General features: G+C 37.3%; 2 protein-coding genes across 5 annotated transcripts in view; one reads left to right on the top strand and one right to left on the bottom strand.

Moving 5' to 3' along the window:
• Nucleotides 1–26309, bottom strand: part of si:ch211-140l13.3 (centromere protein J) — a 31253-nt gene extending 4944 nt beyond the window's left edge. The window contains exons 1-13 of one of the 4 annotated variants that reach the window (XM_058379182.1): nucleotides 25899–26309; nucleotides 25159–25444; nucleotides 24593–24863; nucleotides 23803–23881; nucleotides 19471–19644; nucleotides 13911–14052; nucleotides 13640–13739; nucleotides 11792–12782; nucleotides 9180–9300; nucleotides 7550–7655; nucleotides 6576–6779; nucleotides 824–893; nucleotides 189–277 (exon numbers count right to left, since the gene is read on the bottom strand). In XM_058379182.1, the coding sequence (XP_058235165.1) occupies nucleotides 189–277; nucleotides 824–893; nucleotides 6576–6779; nucleotides 7550–7655; nucleotides 9180–9300; nucleotides 11792–12782; nucleotides 13640–13739; nucleotides 13911–14052; nucleotides 19471–19644; nucleotides 23803–23881; nucleotides 24593–24775 (2259 nt within the window). In that variant the 5' untranslated portion in view covers nucleotides 24776–24863; nucleotides 25159–25444; nucleotides 25899–26309. Of the gene's footprint in view, nucleotides 1–188; nucleotides 278–823; nucleotides 894–6575; nucleotides 6780–7549; nucleotides 7656–9179; nucleotides 9301–11791; nucleotides 12783–13639; nucleotides 13740–13910; nucleotides 14053–15586; nucleotides 15700–19470; nucleotides 19645–23802; nucleotides 23882–24592; nucleotides 24864–25158 lie in introns of those variants that run through there. The other 3 variants (XM_058379184.1, XM_058379183.1, XM_058379186.1) reach the window with 3 other exon arrangements.
• On the top strand, nucleotides 15940–17156 carry gpr31 (G protein-coupled receptor 31). Its single transcript, XM_058379191.1, has one exon. The coding sequence runs from the start codon at nucleotides 15940–15942 to the stop codon at nucleotides 16873–16875; it is 936 nt and encodes a 311-aa protein (XP_058235174.1). The 3' UTR covers nucleotides 16876–17156.
• Nucleotides 26310–26731: the final 422 nt, after the last annotated feature.

Raw genomic sequence — 26731 nt, 5'->3', positions numbered from 1 at the left:
CATTAATGCTAAATAAACATCTCATCACAGAAATTCCCCATTTATCTTAGTTTCTATTGTAATCACTTTGTTTGCCGTGTCCACCATATGAATCCTGTGTAAGTCGTTGCTGTAGAAACGCTAATCAGACTTAAAGATAATAAAAGTCAGACCTGAATGTTCAGAGCTAGGTTGAGGGATGGAGGTACCTTTTCTCCGTACTCGCTGTATGGGTTTGTGTCGCTGTCATCCAGGCTCTGAGACGCCGTGGAAGTCCTTGAATTTGACGAGTCTCGTCCTTTTGAAAAATAGATGGCATATAAAGTATACATACACGACGGAAATCCGATCAGGCATGGCTCTGGTTCCAGAGCTGGCTTGTGAAAAACATATACAGTCAGTTAGATGCACAAACCTTTAGATGTAAAAACTTTAAAAGGATCTACATGAAGGAGAATCCAAAGTCTGTCTGAACACAAAAGTGTATTTAGAAGAAATAATAACTCAGTGATGTTATTCTCTCCAGGGGAGATTCGCCTTCACTTAATATTTATTGTCAGGGTGCCAAAACTTTTGAAAATGCACTCTCTAGTTAAACAGAATCCTCGAATTTGACATGTTTAAGCTTAACATATGACTCAATATATTGAGGTTTTTAGTATTAATTAATGCTCAATTTATGGAGGGTGCCAATAATTTTGGATCTGACTGTGCGGGCTAGTAAGGATTGCATCAACACACAAGGTGTGACAAACTGCTGTAGAAATGACACACAAGGTGTTGTCTGGGTGGAGATGGAGCAGGGAGGATATTAGCAGGAAGTGTTCGAATGAACTAGACTTACTTGAAGGTGAAATTTTCTGTTCACTCTTTTCCTGGGAATTGCTCAGTTCAAGAACCGAGTGTTTTCTCGCCTGACGGAAAGAAAAAACAAACATTTACGACATGATAAAGAGTGCCAATATGTGTGTGAATACTTTGTTTTGAGTTTTTTTTTTATTGTGTAATGTTTATTGAATCATTTTTTAATGTAGACATGACATGATCACATACTGGAACCAGAGGACGGTCATGTGGCCATGATGAAATTGATTAGCTGACTTACTAATTTGATTCATCGATTCTGAATGAACTCAAATGAGTTTGAAATCAGAGTTTAACTGGTGGAGAAAAGGTGATGTGTGGATCCATTACACAGGAAGGAATTATTTATAAGGAGCTGGGCTGATTGGCCGTGTGAACTGCCATGAATTATTTCTGAGGCGTTTAATGAGCACTTCAGATGGCACTGAGTGAGTCAGTGAATGATCAGAATTCAAGCTGAATTGAATTGCAGAGTTCCTTTAGGAAAAATCGGTGCATCAAGGTATTAATGAAAAATTGTGGAGTGCTGAGTTTAGGAACAAGGTTTAAATTGATGCTAAAACAAAATAATGTTTTGATCACCTTCAGTTTTTTTGCTACACCAATACCTGCTATGTCCATATACAATGATCAGGCATAACATTATGACCACCTGCCTAATATTGTACTGGTCCCCCTTTTGCTGCCAAACCAGCCCTGACCCGTTGAGCATGGACTCCACTAGATCCCTGAAGGTGTGCTGTGGTATCTGGCACCAAGATGTTAGCAGCAGATCCTTTAAGTTCTATAAGTTGTGAGGTGGGGCCTCCATGGATCGGACTTGTTTGTCCAGCACATGCCACAGATGCTGGATTGGATTGAGGTCTGGGGAATTTGGAGCCAAGTCAACACCTTATACTCATTGTTGTTCTCATCAAACCATTCCTGAACCATTTTTGCTTTGTGGCACGGTGCATTATCCTGCTGAAAGAGGCCACGGCCATCAGGGAATACCGTTTCCATGAAAGGATGTACATGGTCTGGAACAATGCTTAGGTAGGTGGTACATGTCAAAGTAACATCCACATGGATGGCAGGAGCCAAGGTTTCACAGCAGAATGTTGCCCAAAGCATGACACTGCCTCCACCGGCTCACCTTCTTCCCAAAGTGCATCCTGATGCCATGTGTTCCCCAGGTAAGCGACGCACACGCACCCGGACATTCACGTGATGTAAAAGAAAACCTGATTCATCAGACCATGCCAACTTCTTCCATTGCTCTGTGGTCCAGTTCTGATGCTCACATGCCCATTGTTGGTGCTTTCAGCGGTGCAAGGGGTCAGCATGGGCACCCTGACTGCTCTGCGGCTAAGTAGCCTCATACACAAAATATAGTCCTGCACTGTGTATTCTGACCCCTTTCTATCAGAACCAGCATTAACTTCTTCAGCAATTTGAGTAACAGTAGCTCATCTGTTGGATCGGATCACACGGGTCAGCCTTCACTTCCCACGTGCATCAATGAGCCTTGACCGCCCATGACCCTGTTGCCGGTTCACCACTGTTCCTTCCTTGGACCAATTTTGATAGATACTGACCACAGCAGACTGGGAACACCCCACAAGAGCTGCAGTTTTGGAGTGTTAGTGTTACTAACAGTAACACTAACAGTAACACTAACACTAACAGTAACACTAACACTAACAGTAACACTAACACTAACAGTAACACTAACAGTAACACTAACACTAACACTAACAGTAACACTAACAGTAACACTAACACTAACAGTAACACTAACACTAACAGTAACAGTAACAGTGACACTGACACTAACAGTAACACTAATAGTAACACTAACACTGACAGTAACACTAACACTAACACTAACACTGACACTAACACTAACACTAACACTAACAGTAACAGTAACAGTAACACTGACACTAACACTAACAGTAACACTAACACTGACACTAACACTAACAGTAACAGTAACACTAACACTGACACTAACACTAACAGTAACAGTAACAGTGACACTGACACTAACAGTAACACTAATAGTAACACTAACACTGACAGTAACACTAACACTAACACTAACACTGACACTAACACTAACACTAACACTAACAGTAACAGTAACAGTAACACTGACACTAACACTAACAGTAACACTAACACTGACACTAACACTAACAGTAACAGTAACACTAACACTGACACTAACACTAACAGTAACACTAACACTGACACTAACACTAACAGTAACAGTAACACTAACACTGACACTAACACTAACAGTAACACTAAAAGTAACACTAACACTAACACTGACACTAACACTAACAGTAACACTAATAGTAACACTGACAGTAACAGTAACACTAACACTGACAGTAACACTAACAGTAACACTAATAGTAACAGTAACACTAACACTGACAGTAACAGTAACACTAACAGTAAATTTTAACAAAACGCTCCATGATATTCTGAGGAGTTTATTTTTGGCTGCGTGAATCCAAAACTGTGAATTCCAGGAGGAACTGGTTAATAAGCCCTTCATGCCATATAAACTTTCATATTTCATATACCATTTCAGGAAAAATCAGCTGTCAAAGACTGTTAGTCAATAACTAGTCATAATTAGTCATAACACATACTGTAGGTGACGTAGGTTATGCCTCGGTGTCTGACCACAATTGAACAGAATTGGATTAGCTAATCGGTGCATGTCCACATCGCTGATCTGAGGCAACTTCAAACAATCTTTAAAAAGTTTTCCGTTTTGCATTCGTATTTTATCTTGTATTTTTCTTTACACGACCTAGCCTTCAATCGCTGTGATACTGAACGCATAACTATGTGCACATTTTTTCCCTCAGTAATCTCACAGACAAACAGCACACACATGTCCATACACGTAGCAAAATTCCCACAACTACGCTTCATCAGTCATTTAGACACAATGAGTGCATGTCACACCACAGTGCTGCTGAATTCTTCCCTCTGATGGGGCAGAAGGAGTTGTTCTCATTCTCTATGACAGTAGTTTGGGCTATGAAAAAGTGTGTAATCGTTGCTCAGGTCATATTTTCTATAATGTTTAGTATCAAAGGTGAAGCTGTAAGTTTCCAGACATTTTTATTTTTTTCTGTAACACGACAAGCCGATTAATCATCTTTAAAAGACCATGACAGGTGATGAAGGTCTGTTTATCGTAGCTACAACATTAAGAAATGAAATCAGACAGAAGCCTGAGCTGTCCTTTATCTCTCTACCAATGTTATTATGGAGAGACGTGAATTGCTCACACTCCTTCCCTTTCCCATCAGCCTGCTCACCAGCAGCTAAACACAGTTACGTTACTCTACATACAGAAACCCAACCGTGTCCTGACTTATCTTTTATTTATAGTAATTCATTTTATTTACTGATTGAAAATGTCTGTGATGAATTGATTTCCTGTTTACTGCAAGAAAGGGTTAAATTCTGTGATAGAAATAGGAAGTAAATTTTTGCACTCTGCTGCAACTTGAGTTCATGCAGTTGTGCTGAGTGATCTGATCTCGTCGGCATAGAGCTGTGGTATAAGAAGAATTAAATACTATAGGGCCTGTGGTTACAGAAAAACGATCAACTTCAGAGCGGTAACAGTAACTCCGCTTAGGACGATTTAGGATTATAGTAAATCAGGACCTGAGGTTTTATCTTGCTGAGGAAGTGGAATTTCAAGGGCATAACTGTGTTGTTCCACATGCCCATGTCACATGCATATCAATGATGTTTTTATGCCACAAATGTAGCAAAGAAACAGCCGTTCTGGCTTTCCTGTTTTTGTCAACATGATTTCTGCACTGCTGTTGTCTGTATACACACACACACAGATTTATGTGCAACTGCTTTCATTCTGTTATGTGTAAATGCACAAAAGCGGTGTTCCCGTCTCCCTACTGTACAGTCCTGAGTGTAGAGAGCCTGATAACTACAGCAAAGTTGAAAAATGCTGAAAAACAGTTACACTAGCAGTAACATTAACACTAATAGTAACAGTAACACTAACACGATGTTCAATATATTTTCAATTGCTAAAATGTCTAATTTACCTTCCTCATTTTGTGTTATTGTTGCTTCACAGCATTTTTTATTTTTATTTTTACACATGCCTAGTATTCTGGATGAGTTTCTAGACGTCAAATTCAGCGCAAAAACGGGAAATTGCTCAATTATCTTCTTCCCCAATTATTGTTTACATCCTGAGGATCAGGTTAAAACCAGCTACTACTACTCTTACGAATACCACTACCAACTGTTGAGAAATCATGAATTGTGGTAAATTTAGAGAGCTTTTCTCTATAACAGACACCAGTGATGTCATGAGCATTAACTCTTACGTGCATGAGGTCCATTTTTAGGAAGAGATAAGATCACTTCTGAATCACTCAAGAACCTTCTTGTTATTTAAGCAAAAACATTCTACTGATTCATCATGAGAAATATTACAGCTGAGAGGATCCACGGCCTGTACGGATGATGAGAGAACAGATGGAGGCTGTCATATAGAGGCACAGGCTGTGTGTACAAGTTATTAGAAAGAGTGTAACGATCGTACGAATGGGATCGAAGGACGAATTTTAAAATGAATTGAGGCAACAAGCCTAAATCTAATTGATGATATTAAAAAAATATATATATATTTGTTAAACGTACATCTAAAACCGGGCTATTGAGCTAACTGTCCTTCTGTACATCATTATAGCTAGAGAAATAACTAAACCTTGTAGAAAGTAGGTCAGATGTTGATTACAGGCTGCTAAATCCGCCAAACTGGCTCATGTTTAAGCGCATTATTAAGTATGTATAATTGTTGCATTAAGAACTGCAATCATACAGAATCATACTGTGCTCTTCTTTCCCTTTCGTCTCTGTACCAATGTTGTTGAGATATGCTAATTGCTCACACTCCTTCCCTTTCCCATCAGCAGCTAAACACAGAATTACGTTGCTCTAGATACAGAAACCCAACCGTGTCCTGACTAGGATCTGATAACAGATCCTGTTACCTGTTACAACAGATCCTGTTATACTGATTGAAAATGTTGACAAATCGATTTCCAGTGAAAAAAGTTACGTCCTGTGATGATCCCCATCTGTATATCTAGTTTAGCATGTCAATTCTTAACGTATCTTCATTACTATACATTGATTGTAAATACACAGATAGATTTTTTTTAATCCCTATTTACAATTCCTACTACGCCTGTACATAACAGATCCATTCTCCTGTACGTATCATCCCCACAGCTGTATATCTTTATTGTAATTTATTGTAAATATGCCACTTATGCACTTCTGGTTGGATGCTAACTGCATTTCATTGGCTCTGTACATGTACTCTGGACAATGACAATAAAGTTGAATCTAATTCAAAGAAGTTATGTCTGTGAAATCTGCTTAAATATATTAATAAGTAAATAAAACGACATTATGGTTTTGTCCACAAACTTTTGCACTCAGCTGCAAATGAAGTTCATGTAAATGTGTTTTTGATACGTCAGAGCACGCTTCCTGTTCCAGACTCGATCACAGATCTGACTCCGTGGGCACAGATTTTAGATAGGATTAGAAATCTATAACTGAAACAAAACTGAAATGAAATAAATCAGACGGCTAGGTGACTCATATCCTGCTCCAGTTTCACTCTGTATAAGAGCGCTAGCAGGTCTGTAAGGTGTGAAGCTGCTCACCAGGTTTTGAGCGTCAGGATGAGGTGTGGATCTGCCGGAGGATCTCTGAGGTTTAACATGAACGACACGTTGACTCATCATCAGCGCCTGGTTCTCTCTGCTCAGGACATCGACTCGGTTCTGCAGCTCGCTGTGAGCCTGCCACCACGCGCTCTCACGTCTCTTCAGATGCTCTTTCAGAAACTGGATTTCCTCTCTGAGATCCTTTATACGTATGTAAAAAAAAATAAAGCAACACACACACACACACAATCACATACACACCTAGTCAAATGTCTCATTCATTCAAAAAAAGTTAAATAATTCTATAGACAATATTCGGGACATTATGAAGCAGCGCTCCTGCTGAACATTTCCACTTGTAACACAAATTGTCCATGATAAAAAAAATTTGATATTGATTAAGGATGAAATTCTATATCTGTTCAGAGTTGCATTTTCAGCGTTGTGGAAAATATTAAAACCATTCAAAAGTTTAGATCTAATAGACCAGTACATGTTGCTTCAAACCCTCGTTTATTAATCGTTAATCTCATGCTAGCTAAATATTTTCATACCACAAGAACGTGGATTACAGAATCCTTGATTCTGATTGGTCAGATGTAAGGCACTCGTTATTATCGTTACTATAGTAACAGTTTACACAGGGACTCGCTGTGCTACGTTCACACATACACGTTCATTTCCATTCTAGAAGTGGGCGTGTCTTATCACTTTCGAAACACACCTAGAGCAGATGTTCAGCGTTCTGGATTTGATCTCATGGATCAGATTTAGCGTCAACCTCAAAAACTCCACCCACACACTCCAGAGTAAGTGCAATATTTATTGTAACTGTCCACGTGTGTGAGAATCATTCTGATTGGCTAATGTTGAACGTTGTGCCACGATCAGCTTTAGGGATCCGGCATAGTTTCAGAAACTTGAAGAAATCTTGTTCATGTTCATTGTTCGCAAGCAACAAAAAGATCTACCCCCGTCTTGTTAAGGTGCTGTGTGACATCCTGAGGTGTGTCGTCTGAAGATGGGAAGTTTTGCAGGTTGTCTTTGTCGCTGTTCGAAAAGCGGTCCATTTCACATCTGTGCAAACAAAATACACATGGAATAAGTCATGCACCCGAATCCAAAGCATCAAATACTGGACTAACACTGCAGCCTGAGCTTCGTTCGATAAATAATTAATCTGATAATATGCTGGTAGCATCAGTGCCAGGGATGCCAAAAGGGTTATCAAGCAAATTCATCAGGCTGGATCTATCAATGGACACAAACTGGACTCACAAAAGACTCATTCAGATTCGTTGTTACAGAGAACCATTCGCATTAACATTGTACAATAGTTCACCAGTGTGTGTGTGACAGATGATAACACTCTCACACTGCACTACCTCAATCATTAACATCATTATATTCCAAAATCTCAAGGTGCTTCATATTTATTATCTACTGCCAGTTTGAACATGTGTACTATACTGTAAATACTGAACTAAATCACTACTGCACTACTGATTTCATATCTGCATATCACTACCTTTAATTTAACTTCCTGTATACTGTATGTAAGGTTTTTCTTAGTCTTATATTTGTGTGTGTGTGTATATCTAGTTAATTAATCTTTATTTGTCACATATACACCGATCAGGCATAACATTAAAACCACCTGCCTAATATTGTGTTGGTCCCCCTTTTGCTGCCCAGAATAGCCCTGACCCGTCCTGCACTGTGTATTCTGACCCCTTTCTATCAGAACCAGCATTAACTTCTTCAGCAATTTGAGCAACAGTAGCTCATCTGTTGGATCGGATCACACGGTCCAGCCTTCTCTCCCCATGTGCATCAATGAGCCTTGGCCGCCCATGACCCTGTCACTGGTTCACCACTGTTCCTTCCTTGGACCACTTTTGATAGATACTGACCACTGCAGACCGGGAACACCCCACAAGAGCTGCAGTTTTGGAGATGCTCTGATCCAGTGGTCTAGCCATCACAATTTGGCCCTTCATCAAACTCATTCAAATCCTTACACTTGTCCATTTTTCCTGCTTCTAACATCAACTCTGAGGACAAAATGTTCACTTGCTCTCACTGCTCACAATGTTATGCCTGATTGGTGTACATTACTGCACACTTTCTTTGCATATTCCATCCTTGGAGGGTTGGGATCAGAGCGCAGGGTCAGCCATGATGCAGTGCCCCTTGCGTTGGGGGCCTTGGTGGAGCTGGGGCTTGAACCTGATTAACAACCCAGAGCCCTAAATACTTGAGCTACCACCACCCCAAAACCTGTGCTCCAGGTGAAGTTATGAGGCAATGTATGTATGTCTATATATGTGTATATTCTATATATATGTTATATATTAAATTTTATATTTGTGTGTTGTATCTTGTAACTGACTGAGATGCTGTAACACAAGAATTTTCCTCATGGGATCAATAAAGTCTATCTGTCTCTCTTAAGTATAATAAAGTCTATCTATCTAAGTATAATCTGTTACTCATAAAACTACACTCACCTCTTGCTAACATCAGGGATTCTATTTGTGATTATATTCTATATGATATCATCTGCAGATCTGATCCAGATCCTGAGATATTATACACAACCTGATGAAATTCAGCGCTTTATCCTGCTCTGTTTTCATCTTGTCCATCATCAGGTCATCGCTTGCTCCGTCTCTGATATCCGACCCGGAATTTTCCTGTACTTTCTTCACTGGTTCACTTCCTGAAAAGCAGCAAGATGTATTTTAATTCACTTTAATCACAGCGAGTGCTGATTGTTATGTGAGGAAATAAGGAATGAACCAGTGACAAAGTGTTATTATTTGTGTGTCACCGATTACCTCGAACTCTCAAACTGTATGACGTGCAGACACATGAACACACACATGAACACACACACACACATCAACTACTTCCTGGACTCTTTAAAAGAGACTATTAAATACCTTTTGAAGTATAAGCTCTGTGTTTTGTATACCAGTCTTTGCTAAGCCTTTAGTCATTTTGATTTTCCTGGATTTCGACATCGATTCTGGTTTTCTCGTTTGATTCTCTCTCTCTCTCTCTCTCTCTCTCTTCACATGAACAGCCTGGAGATACATCCCTGTAGATGGTACCACTCATGGGGACATGATATATATATATATTCTTGTAAAACTGCTATGGGACAATTTCAGTTGTTAAAAGCACTATAGAAATCGAGTCAAATTGAACTGAATTGGCTCTGCACACAGAAACATATGTCTGATGAACTGATTTCCTGTTTGTGGCAGTAAAGGGTTACATTCTGTAAAAAAAGTCTGTGAAAATCAGTGTCTGTGAAATCTGATTTTATAAAAACACTATCTTTATCTTCATCTTTTTCTCCACAGTGTGCACAAACTCTTCCACTCCACTGCACATGAAGTTCATGCAAATGTGTTGATTTAATCTTTCCATAAATTTCCTCTTGGATATGTTAGACTTAAGTCACACTTCCTGTTCCAGACTGAATCACACATCTGACTCCCTGGGCAGTACTAAGCACTACTCCTACTATTAGGTACTACAGCAAATCATCAACTCTAACAATGTTTCAGTTTCATGATGAAATTTCATACTTTTTATCTGCCTATAGATAAATGATTTTTAGTCATTTTTCTTTTCTTTCAATCGTTCTTTAGCTCTAATACCAGGACATTGATCTCAAATCTCTAAAATGAACATCCCAAGATGTTTTACTAATGAAAACTTCCATCGTGAATCTTTGGCCAAATCATCAAGACAGCGTTGATGGAAAAAAGATGTACAGTAATCAAACTTATAAGACTCCTATGTTCAGATTTTCAGATTTTGTTAAATGACTTCTTCTGTGTTTATAGTATTCCCTTGAGTAGTCCTTTAAAGCATAATATCATAATAAACAAACTGTATTATGTGCTCTGTAATACTGATAATACTGTAATAAAGCTTTGTGGGAATGTGGTAGTTTAGTGGTTAAGGTGTTGGACTACTGGTCAGAAGGTTGTGAGTTTGAATCCCAGGTCCATCAAGCTGCCACTGCTGGGCCCCTGAGCCAGGCCCTTAACCTTCAGATGTACAAAATGAGACAAAAATGGAAGTTGCTTTGGATACAGATGTCTGCCAAATGGCAGAAATGTAAATACAATATTTAATGATTGTAAATAAATCCATAGTAAAACTACCTTGTGTGTGTCTTGTGTGTGGATGATGTAAATGAATGTTCCTCTGCTATATTTCGTGATAAATGAGTTATTTGAACCAATGATTCTGCAATTCTTTAAAGCTATAAATGAACAATGCAGTGTTTTGAACATCTACAGACTGTGTTACGAGTGATGACCGAATGTTTTAAAAAATGACATCAAGATCCTACAATTAGTGCCAAAGAGATCGTAAAAAACTGTTCATTTCCTAACCAGCTTTACATTTTTCGCTACCTTTATGGTATTAGCATCAAGGCAGAGATATAAAGTTTTTATTACATCTTCTTCTTTCAGCTTTTCCCTTCAGAGCGAATCATCTCTCTCCACCTATCCCTATCTTCTGCACACTCAACACTAGCTTCATATCCTCATTTATTCCATCCATATACCTCCTCTTTGGCCTTCCTCTTTACTTCCTACCTGGCAGCTCCATGTCCAACATTCTCCTACCGATATACTCACTCTCCCTCCTCTGAACATGTCCAAACCATCTTAATCTGACCTCCCTAACTTTGTCCCCCAAACGTCCAACATGAGCCATCCCTCTGATGTACTCATTCCTAATCCTGTCCAACCGTGTCACTCCCAAAGAGAACCTCAACATCTTCAGCTCTGCTACCTCCAGCTCTGACTCCTGTCTCTTCCTCAGTGACTCACTGTCTCTAAACCATACAGCATGGCCGGTCTCACAACTGTCTTGTACACCTTCCCCTTGAAGGTGATATTTTTCTATCATACAGAACTCCCGACATCTTTCTCTATCCATTCCAACCTGCTTCTTTACGATTTTCCCACACTGTCCATTACTTTGGACTGGTGAACCCAAGTACTTAAACTCCTGTTCCACTTCCCTTGCTTTCATTCACAGACGTTTTTAAAAAAGTATTAAATGCATCCTTCCATAAACCTCTCACAGAAAACCTGAGTGTTACTACACAAACCATACACCGAGCGCTTAGACCTCTTAACCAATCAGAATTGAGAAAGTTTAAAGATCTAAAACCTCACCGTTTATTAAGCGTCGAGTTCCTGACGCTTTCTCCCAGAGCTCGTTGTCTGGTTTGGTTTTTCCTGGAGATTTCACTTGAGGGAAAATCCTAGTGAGGAGCGAGGATCTCCTGGTGCTGAAGTGTGTAACCTCAGCGCTGGTCTCTTTTGGAGATCTTTGTGAGGAAGGTTTATGTGGTTCAGACCAGCAAAATTGCTGCAGCTCAGAGTCGCTTCTGTCTTCAGATCCGGATGAAGTGGAAAGTTGAGATGAGAAGCAGCGTGGAGCTGGTGGAAAGTCGTTTGTTCCAGCATCACTCGGAGCGTCGCTGGCGTAATCCTCGTCAGATAGATCCAGCTTGTGGTTTGAGTTTCTTCTTGAGGGATCAGGAAGTTTGGGATCATCCTCAGTACTGGTGCTGTCACCACCAGAAGAGCTCTGGAGGAGCAACTGCTTTATTTCAGTGGTCAAGCTTAGCGTCTTGGTCGTAGCTTCCTCCAGATCATACACTCGAACAATGCGATCGTTTACCGTTTTGAAGCCAATTTTTTCTTCAGGAAGAGGAATCTTTGGAGCCACTTTTCTGGCAGAAAGCAACACATCTCCATTCTGCAACTTTGTTCGATTTGGCTGCTTGGAAGGTTCTTCAGTTTTTAAAGAAGCATGTTTCTTGCGATCTAAATCCAAAGATTTGGCACCGTGTGAAGGAACGTTGTTCCTCAATAGGTTCTCCTGACCAGATCTCTGCTCAGACCACTTCATGTTCCCTTTTTTCATTAAGCGCAGGTTCTCCAGAGCAGAGCTGCTGCTTTGTGGAGTATGAGGGCTACGGTTCATCCAGCTACTTTGGTCACCGTGCTGGACAGGTGATGATGTTGAGGGTCTGTGAATCTTTGTTGACGCTGTGCTCTTGGAGGCTGCTTGCATTTTCTGGATGTTGTCTTTACTATGGTTGATTCTAGATTTTCCATCACCTTTACGCAGGAAATTCCTTTTCTCTGCTGTTCTGAGCTGCAACAAAGGAATAATAAACTTCCACCAGTATTGCAATAAATCACACATATTAAAGAAAAGCAGCATGTTAATCATTACAGTTAGCATGTAATCTTCAGAGGTAGAAAAAGCTAGGTGATTTTTGGGGTGTTTTTTGTTGACAGATTGGTGACGTGGGTGATCTGTTCTATTTTTAGCTCAAGCTTGGTGGCACGACTTCCTGTGAGGAGCCTTGACATGGAATGCTTGGCTTGGGTCAGTTGTTTGTAAGCAGCCATACAGTGTACATACGCTTCATATTGGGAATATTGGTCATATTTTTGGGCGGCTGGAACGGATGATCTGCATTTACATTATTTCTGATGGGAGAATTCGTTTCACAATACACATTTTCACCTTAAGAACTCTCCTCCAGAACGAATTAAATCCATACGCTTAGGTTCCACTGCATTTTGTAATCTGCTTATAGTGCCACTGTTTATTCCGTGAGAGAGATGCAGCGGCGCTTTAGTCCTTTAATCAGTGCTTTTTTTTTTCCAAATGGCTTTTACAAACCACCCGATATCTTGCTAACTGGCCGAACCGAGTCTGTGCTGTACCTCAGCGTCACGCCTCTGCATTGCATTCTGGGATTCTAAAATTTTGTCTCCAATATTTCTACCACTCTAAAATGATGCATAAGAGAAGAAAAGCTCTTGCTCTTTTCTTAATATTTAAAAGAAACCTGATCATGATCACATGAAAATACATTTTTTCTCCTGTTTATTCCAGACTGAAGATGTAAATTAGCACCAGAGACCCTAAACAAGACATCAGAAATATTTCAATATAAACATATTTAATATTCGCTTCAACGTTTTGTTTTATTTTCTTACTTGTTTATCCTTTTTTATGAACTCTTCATCCAATTTGAGCTTCTCTTCAACAAATTCTTCGAAAGTCTTCTCCATTTCTTTGAGTCCAGGCCGAATAGGTCTGGGTTATAAATAAAATCTCACTAACAATGTCACGGTTTCACAAAATTCTTCCAAATACTTGTATGAAATTGAGATTAATTGTTATTATATGATCCTGCTGTGAATCAGAATGAATCCATTCTCCTGAAATGTACAGGTTGTTGATCTGGTGTGTTTTAGTGAGCTTCACCTTTCCTCTGGATTCGCAGGGACTTTTCTCCTGACACCAAAAGGACTGACCGTTCCCGTTTCCTCCCCCGGCTCGCTATTCTCCTCTTTAATAGGAGATAAACGTGTCTGCTCTGTTCCGTCCGTCTGTACAGACGTGTGGTCTGGAAAAAAACAAAACAAGAACTACTGTTAGAGCTTATCCCAGGATTTAATCCACAGGTACACTGTAATGAGCAGAAACCTCCCTCTTCCTCTTTACTCTCAACAGAGAAATGTAAACATGTGAGGTTTATTTTTAATCCTTTTTATTTGAATTTTCTGAAACGGTTATAAACAGCTGTATTTAAACCGGATTAAACCCGGATCAGTGTGTTTCTCTGTGTGTAGGAAGGGCATTGTGTCGCATTCTCCACTAGAAGAGGGCACTTCAACATGGTGATACATAACATCTCATCAGGCTGGTATTACAGCACTTAAGAAAGAAAGAAAGAAAGAAAGAAAGAAAGAAAAAAGAGAAAGACGGACAGAGATAGAAAGAAAGACAGACAGGCAGAAAGAAAGAAAGAAAGAAAGAAAGAAAGAAAGAAAGAAAGAAAGAAAGAAAGAAAGAAAGGCAGAAAGACAGGCAGAAAGACAGAAAGACAGGCAGAAAGACAGAAAGAAAGAAAGAAAGAAAGAAAAAGAAAGAAAGACAGACAGACAGACAGACAGACAGACAGAAAGAAAGAAAGAAAGAAAGAAAGAAAGAAAGAAAGAAAGAAAGGCAGACAGACAGACAGACAGACAGACAGACAGACAGACAGAAAGAAAGAAAGAAAGAAAGAAAGAAAGAAAGAAAGAAAGAAAGAAAGAAAGAAAGAAAGACAGGCAGAAAGAAAGACAGGCAGAAAGACAGGCAGACAGGCAGAAAGAAAGATAGAAAGATAGACAGATAGAAAGAAAGACAGACAGACAGAGAAAAAAAGGCAGACAGGCAGAAAGAAAGATAGAAAGACAGACAGAAAGAAAGAAAGAAAGAAAGAAAGAAAGAAAGAAAGAAAGAAAGACAGACAGACAGAAAAAAAGGCAGACAGGCAGAGAGAAAGAAAGAAAGACAGACAGAGACAGACAGACAGACAGACAGACAGAGACAGACAGACAGACAGACAGACAGACAGACAGACAGAAAGAAAGAAAGAAAGTTTAGTTTAGTATTTTTTATGATTGTATGAAATCTTTTCTCTGTATTCTGGAAATCGAGCCGAAGATCAAAACATCTTTGTTTTTAAATTGATAAAATTTCTGATTCCGGACCTCGAGCTGTTACTAAACTAAATCTGAATGTGAACCTTTTTCGTCTTTTTCGTGCCCCACAGGCTCTGACCACAGGCTCTGACCTGTTCACATCTACTCATTTTCTCAGCAGTGCTCTTATCTCAGCGTTACATCCCAGTAAAGTCGACACGGCTATAAATCACCGTATGACCAGTACCCGACCCTGTTACACCATTTTCATGCGTTTCTGCTGTAAATCTTCTAATTTTACGCTTGGCGTGCTTGAGAAAACACACACACAAGTTTACAGTAAAAATCACTTGTTCTTTCCATGTGATCCTTATTGCACAAGCATGAACACATCATCAGAGGCTGGTGCAACGTCAGGAAAACCCCAGAGAACCGGCTGAATGGAGATCAGGAAGAAATATAAACGCTCACAGATGACAAACTGGGACTCTGACTAGTCCTAGAGTAGCTCAAGGGACTGATGACTATTTTTTTGTTGTTGTTCCTCTGTTGTGTTTGTTCTCGGTTGTTCTCTCTTGCTGAGTGGCTGCATAACTCTCGAGCCTGTTGTGACGTGCCTCCTCAGGCACGGGAAGTGCTCCGGCAACAAGTCTGAGCAACTTTAAGCGACGGTGCGGAGTCACACGGGAGTGCAGCTCGGGAAAGACCCAGCAGTATGTCTTGAGATCTTAAAAGAATGCAAGAAGACTTTTTCGCTTTCTAGCATCTGTGATCATTCCAGGACATTCCCGAGATATCAGATTAACGAGGCTACGGATAAAAAAATGGAGTACCACCCAAGCGACAACTGTACAGCTGGAAGTAAGGATCTGTACAAGTTCTACTTCTCGGTGATGATCATGGAGTTTATCCTGGCTCTTCCTCTGAACCTCAGCGTGATCTACCTCTTCATTTTTAAACTCAAATTCTGGAAATCTAAAAGCAATAACATTTTTCTCTTCAATCTGGTCCTGGCGGATATCCTGCTGCTGATCTGTTTGCCGGTCAGGGCGTACTACTTCCAGCGTGGGGAGAGACGGAGTAACAACAAGACCTTGTGCCAGTCGGTTCTCTTCATGCTCTTCTTAAACCGAGGAGCAAGTATCGCCTTCCTGACCATCATCTCCATTAACCGTTACTTCAGCGTGGTTCACCCTGGCATTAAGAACCCCTTCAAGATCAGGAAAAGAAGCATTCTCATCTCCGTTCTGGTCTGGGTCGTGCTCTTGCCTCTGACCATCCCATCCCTGCTGACCTCCTTCGAGTGCTGCAACGACGACATGGACAAGACGCCCAACAAAGAGAACGACATCACTATCACCTTCAGAGAGCTGGTGTTTTTCACGCCAGTTCTCATTCCATCTATCATCCTGGTCTACTGTACTATCAGGATCACCAACAGGCTGAAGGAGAAGACGGTCGGCGACAGGACCAAGCTGAGAAGAGCCGTCTTCCTGGTCACTCTGGTCGTCTTGGTGTTTGTTTTCTGCTTTTGGCCGTCTGCTATTTCGAGGTTGGTCCTGCTGATGTTTAGACGCCAGAAGTTTCAGACAGCGGAGGAAATCGCCGTCCAGGTCTACGACGGACTCATGTGCCTCTCGTATCTGGATTGCCTCCTGGACCCCATCGTCTACTGCCTGAGCAGTACTAAGTTTAAACACGTGTACATGTCCACCTATTTGCCTTTCCTGATGAAAGGACACCACGTGGAACATCACTGAAACCTCATCGTGTGCACAAACGTGTGAATCTTTAAAAAGAAATAAAACCCTAAAGCTTGAACTTCACCAAAAAAATTCAAGTCTTATGGGTACTCTTTCAAACTGTGAGGATTTGTGTTCATTCACGTCCGAGTTAAAAACAAACAAAAGCATTGCATTCATGGGTCACTCTTTAGATCTGTTTAAAAAATGTTTTATTTATACAGTGACATGTATACCATGTGCTATAATCCCTTTCGCATTTCATTTTCATTCTCATTAAACATGCTGTTTTATTATTATTTTTTTGTACTCAAAAAGGTGTTGTTTTTATTTATTTAAATGACTATAAATTGCTGCTTGCGGTGATCGAAATGTAAAAAACTTTTTAAAGAAATATCAGAGCTGTGATGGACAGAGTCACACGTCAGAGAGCTGAGTCGTTAAATCGTGAATTGTTATGGTGGGAAAAACTTGGAGCTGTATTCAGAGTGAAGAAATTCAGGACTCAGGACATGCAAGTTTACATGCAGGAGGCGTGTAAGGTTTTTTTTTTCTTTCTTTGAAAATAAAGGTGTCTCTCAAAATGTGAGGCATAATTCTGTCCTTGGGAGCGTGATAAAATAGCCTACAGTCTTCCTTTGTGCTTCAGTTAATATCGTATAGCTGCTTTGTAAGCTGTGCACTCAATCAAGTATTATTCTAGAAGCTGCTAAATGTAATTATTAGTTATAGTAATCATAATCATAATAATAATAATAATAATAATGCTGACAATGAGATACTCATGCAGCAATGTTCTGACAATATACTAAACAACTTTTAGATTTTTTAAAAAATGTTTACCGCCTTCTCATTCATATCACACACACACACTTTATTTATTTATTTATTTTTTATTATTATTTTTTAAACATTTTTATGCAACAAAAACAGAGAACTGTGTATTTTTTATACCACAAATATTAATTCAGAAAATATTTCTACTAAAGACTAATTAATTAAGACTAATAAATAATCAATGATTTTACAAACGGAATTAATTTGTTCTACCCTTAAATTTATTAGAATGTATAGTAAGGTTTGGCTTATTATTTTATTTTATTTTATTTTATTTTATTTTACAGGACCAAAAAAGTGATCTGTGTCTTTAGTCCATATTTTCAAACCTTGCTTTTTTCCCCACAAATATTAATGCAATTATTTCATAAAGTCTGATGAATAAAAACTTACAGTTAATTAAGACTAATAAATAATCAGTGATTTTACAAACTGAATTAATTTGTTTTACCCTTAAATTTATTAGAAAGTACAGTAAGGTTTGGATTATTATTATTATTATTATATTTATTTTTACAGCAACAAAAAAGTGATCTGTGTCTTTAGTCCACATTTTCTATCCTTGCTTTATTCCCAGAAAATATTAATGTAATTATTTCATGAAATATTTTTACTAAAGTCTGATGAATAAAAACGTATAGTTAACTAAAACAAATAAATAGTCAGTGATTAAAACTGAATTAATTTGTTTTACCTTTTAATTCTTTAAAATGTTCAGTAAGGTTATGGTTATTTCTCTGTTTTTATTTTAATTTTTTTTTACATTTTTTACATTTAACAGCACCAAAAAAAAAAAAAAGCCTCTGTCTTTAGTCCATATTTTCTATCCTTGTTTTTCCCCCACAGATATTAATGCAATTATTTAATATTATATTTCTAGTAAAGACTCACTCAAAATTAATTAAGCCTAATAAACAGTAAATAAATTTACAAAATGAATTAATTTAGTTTTAGATTACGTAGTATACATAGTAGCTAATAATAAACATTAACTAGAATGCTTCTGCTTAAAAAAATCGGGCGAATCATACAGCTGATGACTTCCGCAAACACGGAACCTGATTCTGAATACACACATCATTCCCTGATCATATATACTGATATAACAGTGGTTTGGTTAATATTTTAACCAGAGACCACAGTGGAGGTTAATATAAAGCTCATATAAAAGTCAGGACTTTGTAGTGTTTCAGAAGTATTTCTGTTTTTCTCTAGACTACTAGGAGCAATAATGGTTCATTTGTTCCCATAGAAATGTTTGTATTTTCAAAGTAAATGTTGATATCAAACCCATTTCTGCTCTCTGAGATGTTCCGAGTGCTTGTTCATCTAAAACGCAGCTCAGATTTCATCTTCAACCAGTAAAATTCTGTGTAAGGTTCTCCGACAGAGGGAAAAACACACGTCTAAAACACACTGAAAGCCGACGGACTCCAAACAGCCAAATTTCCCATAAGAGGATTGTGGTAAGAACGGGTTAAATGTATGATTCAGGAATTCAACCTGTTAATAAAAACACCTGTGAAATGAATAAACGTATGTGAATCATTCTTGTTTCAGGCTCAGATTTGTTGTGTGGATGAGGTGCTGTCAGATTAGTGTTCCTTCACAGTAAAATCAACACCAGTGTGACCCTTCAACACTATTATACATGCACTTTTGAACCTCTTTGACCCCTAGATTCAGATCCAGAGCATGTTCTGATATCATGTATGAGATGATGAGGATTGAAAGTGAAGTGTGTAGAAATGTGAGTAAGTTGTATTCAGATCCTACCTGGGCTCCATGTGAGCTGAGGACCACAGCTTGGGACTTCCTGCTCCACTCCTGCTCTCATAATAACACACTTCTTACAGTCTATTAGCCCTTCAGAGTGAGAGAGCGGATCTGTATCCGGACGCTGTGAGAGTGAATACGCCTGGGGTAAGAAAGCCGGGGACAGCATCAGCCCTGAAAGAGAACCGAGACACACTTGAAGGGATAAGTTTGATCCACTAATTCCAGGTCCATCAAGCTGTCACTGCTGGACCAATGACCAAAGCCCTTAGCCCTCAATTGCTCAGTTGCATAAAATGAGATGAAATGTAAGTCGATCTGGATAAGGACGTCTGCTAAATGCCGGAAATCTAATGTGAATGTAAATGGATACATTTAATCTTAAACTTTTTGTCTAATATTTATCTTGAAATTTTTGTCTACATTAATCTTGAACATTTTGTCTAATATTTCATCTTGAACATTTTGTCTAATATTAAATCTTGAATTTTTTGTCTACTATTAATTCTTGAATTTTTTTGTCTAATATTAAATCTTGAATTTGTTATCTAATATTAAATCTTGAATTTTTTTGTCTAATATTAAATCTTGAACTTTTTGTCTAATATTTAATCTTGAATTTTTTTGTCTAATATTTAATCCTGAACTTTTTGTCTAATATTTAATCTTGAACTTTTTGGTTAATATTTATCTTGAAATTTTTGTCTAATATTTAATCTTGAACTTTTTGTCTAATATTTAATCTTGAACTTTTTGTCTAATATTTAATCTTGAACTTTTTGTCTAATATTAAATCTTGAACTTTTTGTCTAATATTAAATCTTGAATTTTCTGTTTAATATTAATTCTTGAATTTTTTGTCTAATAATAAATCTTGATTTTTTGTCTAATAATAAATCTTGATTTTTTGTCTAATATTAAATCTTGAACTTTTTGTCTAATATTTAATCTTGAAATTTTTTGTCTAATATTTAATCCTGAATTTTTTGTCTAATATTTAATCTTGAACTTTTTGGTTAATATTTATCTTGAAATTTTTGTCTAATATTAAATCTTGAACTTTTTGTCTAATATTTAATCTTGAACTTTTTGTCTAATATTAAATCTTGAATTTTCTGCTTAATATTAATTCTTGAATTTTCTGTTTAATATTAATTCTTGAATTTTTTGTCTAATAATAAATCTTGAATTTTTTGTCTAATATTAAATCTTGAACTTTTTGTCTAATATTTAATCTTGAACTTTTTGTCTAATATTAAATCTTGAATTTTCTGCTTAATATTAATTCTTGAATTTTCTGTTTAATATTAATTCTTGAATTTTTTGCCTAATAATAAATCTTTTTGGTTAATAATTATCTTGAAATTTTTGTCTAATAATAAAACTTGAACTTTTTGACTAATATTTAATCTTGAACTTTTTGGTTAATATTTATCTTGAAATTTTTGTCTAATATTAAATCTTGAACTTTTTGTCTAATATTTAATCTTGAACCTTTTGTCTAATATTAAATCTTGAATTTTCTGTTTAATATTAATTCTTGAATTTTTTGTCTAATAATAAAACTTGAATTTTTTGTCTAATATTTAACCTTGAACTTTTTGGTTAATATTAATCTTGTACTTTTTGTCTAACATTAATCTTGAACTTTTTGGTTAATATTAATCTTGAACTTTTTGTCTAACATTAATCTTGAACTTTTTGGTTAATATTAATCTTGTACTTTTTGTCTAACATTAATCTTGAACTTTTTGGTTAATATTAATCTTGTACTTTTTGTCTAACATTAATCTTGAACTTTTTGGTTAATATTAATCTTGAACTTTTTGTCTAACATTAATCTTGAACTTTTTGGTTAATATTAATCTTGTACTTTTTGTCTAACATTAATCTTGAACTTTTTGGTTAATATTAATCTTGTACTTTTTGTCTAACATTAATCTTGAACTTTTTGGTTAATATTAATCTTGAACTTTTTGTCTAACATTAATCTTGTACTTTTTGTCTAATATTAAATCTTGAAATTTTTGTACTATGTTACTATTATTAAAAGCGCTATACAAATAAAATTGAATAGATTCGAACCTCGTGTTGGATAATCATGAGTGTTAAGACTGTGTTTATGTTGTCACTCTAATGTGTCACCCGATTAACTCCTAAGCTTTGTGACAGGAAGTGGTTTGGTGAATTAAGTGACGTCAAATCATCAAGTCCCAACAATCCAAATAAAAAAAAATACTAATAATTCTGTGCAATATAGAAGTGTCCGGGTTTGTGGGTAAATGTTTTTTTGTTTGGGTTTTTTTTTTTTTTTACATTTTTTAGATTTTTTCTCTATGTTTAAACTCATATCTCGTGACAAGATCTCATTCTACATGATGTTTTTTTCCCCAGTATTTGAGTTGAGTCAGTTACAACAAGCCTCTTCATGACGGAAGATGAAGTTCAGTCCAGCAAGTAATCACCAGGGAACAGTCTGCCTTCAGGGTTGCCAGATACATCACTCATTAAAACACACACACACACACGTCTTATATTACATCAGTGTGGATTCTGGATTAATCAAAAGGTGTTAATTAATACCACAAGTTTATATTAATGCATTAAATAAATCCAAATTTGAATGTGGCATATGTGATATCAAACATTAAGGCAATCACATGCTGGGGTTCAAGCAAACTGTCATTTGGTTGCGCAATAAACACACACACACACAGATAGATTTAAAGATATAAAAAGTGTAGCATTAAGATGTTATGCTGTGTGTGTGTGTGTTTCAAAATATAAAGATATATGTGTGTGTCATAACTGTATATCATAATCCAACCAAATTACCTTTATGATGTAAATTATCATGATATCAAATGATAAGGCTATCAAATGAAGGGTTTAAGATAACAACTATTATTCAGTTGTGCAAGAAACACACACACACATCTATCTCTTTATTTCCTTTATATATATATATATATATGTGTGTGTATTACATAACTGAATATATCATATCAAACACTTAGTTTAGTTTTGCAATAAACACACACATCTATCTATCTATCTATCTATAAATCTGTCTATCATATTACTGATATAGATATAAAGGATATAAAGAGATAGGTGCGTACGTGTGTGTGTTTGTGTGTGTGTGTGTGACAGTTTGCTTGAACCCTAGCATATAACATTCTTAGTGGTTGATATCATATATTCAGTTATGTAACACACACACACACACACACACACACGCCCACAAGTGAATTGAGCAGTGTTAAATGGGTCAGGAACTCCTGCTACATTAATACAGGGCTTGTGATCATATTATGAGTGTATTTGATGAGAGTTCTGGTGTAAAAGTTCTGGTTTTTCCACAGCTGATGTTTATAGACTTTCTGCTGGAGGCGAGGGCTGAACTGCTGATTCTCAGGGTTTAGGCTGTCAGTCTCAGCTCATGCGTCAACACTCACATGTTCAGACTCATTCGCCTCTATTTTTACCCATCAGCCCTTCTTTACTGTGTCTGGAGTCAAGCCACGAGCCTCGTCTGTCATAATTATATCTTTTTATTCCGTTAATATAAACATGTCTCTTTACACTGAGAGCCACTGCTGGGTTCAGGTTTCAGCTAAGAGTTCAATAGTTCACCTCCACAAGGAGAAAGAATTCAAAAGGAAAGAAAGAAAGAAAGAAAGAAAGAAAGAAAGAAAGAAAGAAAGAAAGAAAGAAAGAAAGAAAGAAAGAAAGAAAGAAAGAAAGAAAGAAATGGAAAGAATGATTTTTCATTAAAGAAAAGTTAAAAAGGAATAAATGATGTTCAAAAGAAATAAAGAAAAAGAAAGAATGATGTTTTATATAAAAAAAAGAATTAAAAAAGAAGAAAAAAGAAGAGATGTTCAAAATAAAGAAAGAAAGTAATCATGATGCTCAATAAATGGAATAAAATAATAGAAATAAAACTAAAAGAAGAATATTGGAATGAAAAAACAAACAAACAAACAAGAAAACATCGTGCTTAAGAAAAGGTAAGAGAAGGAATGCTGAAAGGAAAGAAGGACAGTTTTTTTCTGCTCTTCTCAAACACACCCCAGTGACCAGAACTAGTGAAGTTAGTTAGATTTATATTTAGGGTTAAAATGCCTTGTTATATAAATCAGGTTCATTATTCAGAATGTTTAAGTGATCTCTTTTTTTGTTTTGTTTTCTTCTGGTTTTGTTTTGTTTTGTTTTTTTTATTTTTGTTTTGTTTTTATTTTTTTTGTTTTGTTTTTTTAAATTTTTTTGTTTTGTTTTGTTTTTTTATTTTGTTTTGGTTTGTTTAGTTTTTTGTTTTGTTTTGTTCACCTGGACTGAAGAAGTTGAGTAGTGCAGTCTGCTCATGTAGAGCTTTCTGGAGCTGCTTCACCTGCATCTGTAAGTGTTGCTGAACACACACACACACACACACACAATAATTAATACAATATATATATATATATATAATATAACATATATATAATTATAATCCTGGCCTTTTGTAGGTGATCTAACAGGATAAATATTTATTTATTTATTTATTTTTATTATTTATTTTCATACTGTTAATGAAGTGGTGATACTATAATATTAGAATAATTAAAGGAATTTAATTATAAAAATAATCTAAAAATAGAAAGATAATAGAAAATAAACAGGCTAATAAATAAACAAATAAAAATAAAATTTTATGCAGAAAATGTGAATAATAATGACAAATTAAATATTTATACAAAATAAAGAATATATACATATATATACAAAAAATACAGAATAGCTTAATAAAATTCACAAATTTAAATAATATTTAATTTTTTTCAGTTATTTTATGTTTAATTCTTGCAATGTGTGTGTGTGCGTGCGCGTGTGTGTAAGATAGCTGGCTCCTCAGTATAATAATCTATATTATTATAGATATTATTATATATATAGATTATTATGATGTGGGTGTGTCTGTGTGAACATTATGACAGTGTGTGTGTAAGATAGCTGGCTCCTCAGTATAATAATCTATATTATTATAGATATTATTATATATATAGATTATTATGATGTGGGTGTGTCTGTGTGAACATTATGACAGTGTGTGTGTGTGTGTGTGTATAGAGTAGCTCCTGACCTCTACCTCCCGGGTGGTGCTGTGGCTGTGTGGATGTTGGTAGCCCTGTGGGATCAGGTGAGACTGCAGCGCCCCCTGGTGGACTCTCTGACTCACTGACTCACAGAGAGGAAGAGGAGGAGGCTGAGAGGAAGGAGGAAGATCCTGCTGTTGCTGCTTTAGTGTCTCTTCACTCACAGCCATCCCACTCGACTCAGGATTCCTGTCAGGGTCACATCCTGCAGGGCTTCTCCCGGGGGGAGGGATTCTCACTGACACTGACCTGGAGAAACTGAAGAGAGAGAGAGAGAGAGAGAGAGAGACTTTGACTTTTGATGGTCATTTATTAAATCCAATTATTCGTTCACTTTAGCAGCAAATTTCACAAGGGAAATTGAGTAAATAAATAGTTAAATAATTAAATAAATAAAGTAGTCCATTTATAAAGATAAATAGATAAATAAATAAATAAATAAATAAATAGATAAATAAATAAATAAATAAATAAATAAATGGCACATCAAAAACCTAGTTAAAAAACTATTAAAATACACAGGAAGTTAAAATAAAAGTTCATCCAAACTCACGTGCAAACAGCAGTTCATCATTTAAAACAGTGCACACGGCTCCCCCATAACACCACATCAGCTGGAACTTTTCAAGGTCATTCATACTTTTATAAAAGTTGAAATCAACAAAGACCCTTGTTCTGACCAGTCTCTGAAAGATTACAGTAACATCATGTTGTGTGTTCTGTGTCACTTTGTTCTTTCTGCTGGTGTAGATGGCCAGTTTCGCCTGGCCCAGGATAAAATTGACCAGCTGACACTTGAACCTTTCTTTTCTGGTGTATTTAAAACCAAGGATAAAAACCTGTGGGGTAAAAACCGTGTTAAAACACTCGCTAAAACACTAAAAAGTGGACGAAGTCTAAAACAGTTCATAAAAGCATGAAACACTGTCTCCCTCTGTAAACAAAAAGGACACTCATGTGTGACCTCTGGGTTTAAAATACAGATAAAAGCATTAACAGAGACAATGCCATGCAGTATTCTCCACTGCAGGTCACCTGTTCTTTTAGTTAACGGTGGTTTGTACAACGTTCGCCACTCTGGCTTTACATCATCATTCAGCCCAAGGACACTGCGCCAGGGCGTGTCTGCCCTCCCGTCTAGCCATCTCTTGTTGTAAACTTTTACACACAGTTTACAGAGGCTCTTACCCGAGGCTATGTTAAGGCCTATAGCTGTTCTTTCCCCATCTCCGAGGAGGGGACCTGAGACCTCTGACAGATTAGGTACAAGAGAAAGAACTGGATTGGGCTCACCTTCCTCAGAGCTGACCACCCCAGCGCAGTAGTCCCTGAGCTGCATGCGCTCTTCAGATGTAAGTGCTGATCTCTACCTCTGTAAAAGCTGTGCAACCACACGTACAGACTTTACCCCTAGCTTTGTTGCTACATCGTCTGAGTGAGCAAAGTCCGGTCCTGACAGTTGCACCAACTGTCGTAGTGTTACAGTCCTTGTGGAGATCAATGCTCTGGTTAAGGCTGGAGAGATCCTGCTGGTGACATCCAGCCGAGCGCCATGGATGAGAGGTTCATCGAGAAGCCAGCACAGTGACGAACAGTCTTCCTTCTGCAATCTGAACTGGTTAAAAACTTTAAAAATACCTTGAGAAAAAGCTGGTAATCCAGTTAAGCTTAGTTGCTTTGTGTCCATTAAAAACAGTGACCTGTCCAGACCCCATCCTCCCACTGTGCGTAGTATTCCGTTCGCAGCTGCTCTCCATGAGAGGTTCTCTGGGCCAGCTTCTGTACATGACAAAGACGAAAGGCCACAGTCCTGCTGGATAAGTGGATAAGTCCTTGTCCGCTCTCTTCCTTGGGTAGGTATAGAATGCTTTGTGGTAACCAGTGCAGCTTGTCCCAGAAGAAGTCCACCATCATGGCGCTTATGCTCGCCTTCAACACTTCCAGCAAGTCCTGCCCTATCACTGACCAGAAAGCCTTAAAAAACTCCACCGAAAGCCCATCGATTCCAGGTGACCGCCCATTTTGCATGCTGTTGATTGCAACCTCCAACTCATTGAGGGTCAGCTCCCTGTCCAGTTCCCTAGCTGAATCATCAGTTATTTTAGGAAGATTCCTGACAAAATCTT

The sequence above is a fragment of the Hemibagrus wyckioides genome, linkage group LG25 (genome assembly GCF_019097595.1).
Source record: "Hemibagrus wyckioides isolate EC202008001 linkage group LG25, SWU_Hwy_1.0, whole genome shotgun sequence".
In the NCBI taxonomy this organism is placed as follows: domain Eukaryota; kingdom Metazoa; phylum Chordata; class Actinopteri; order Siluriformes; family Bagridae; genus Hemibagrus; species Hemibagrus wyckioides.
This window is presented reverse-complemented; position numbering and strand designations above follow the sequence as displayed.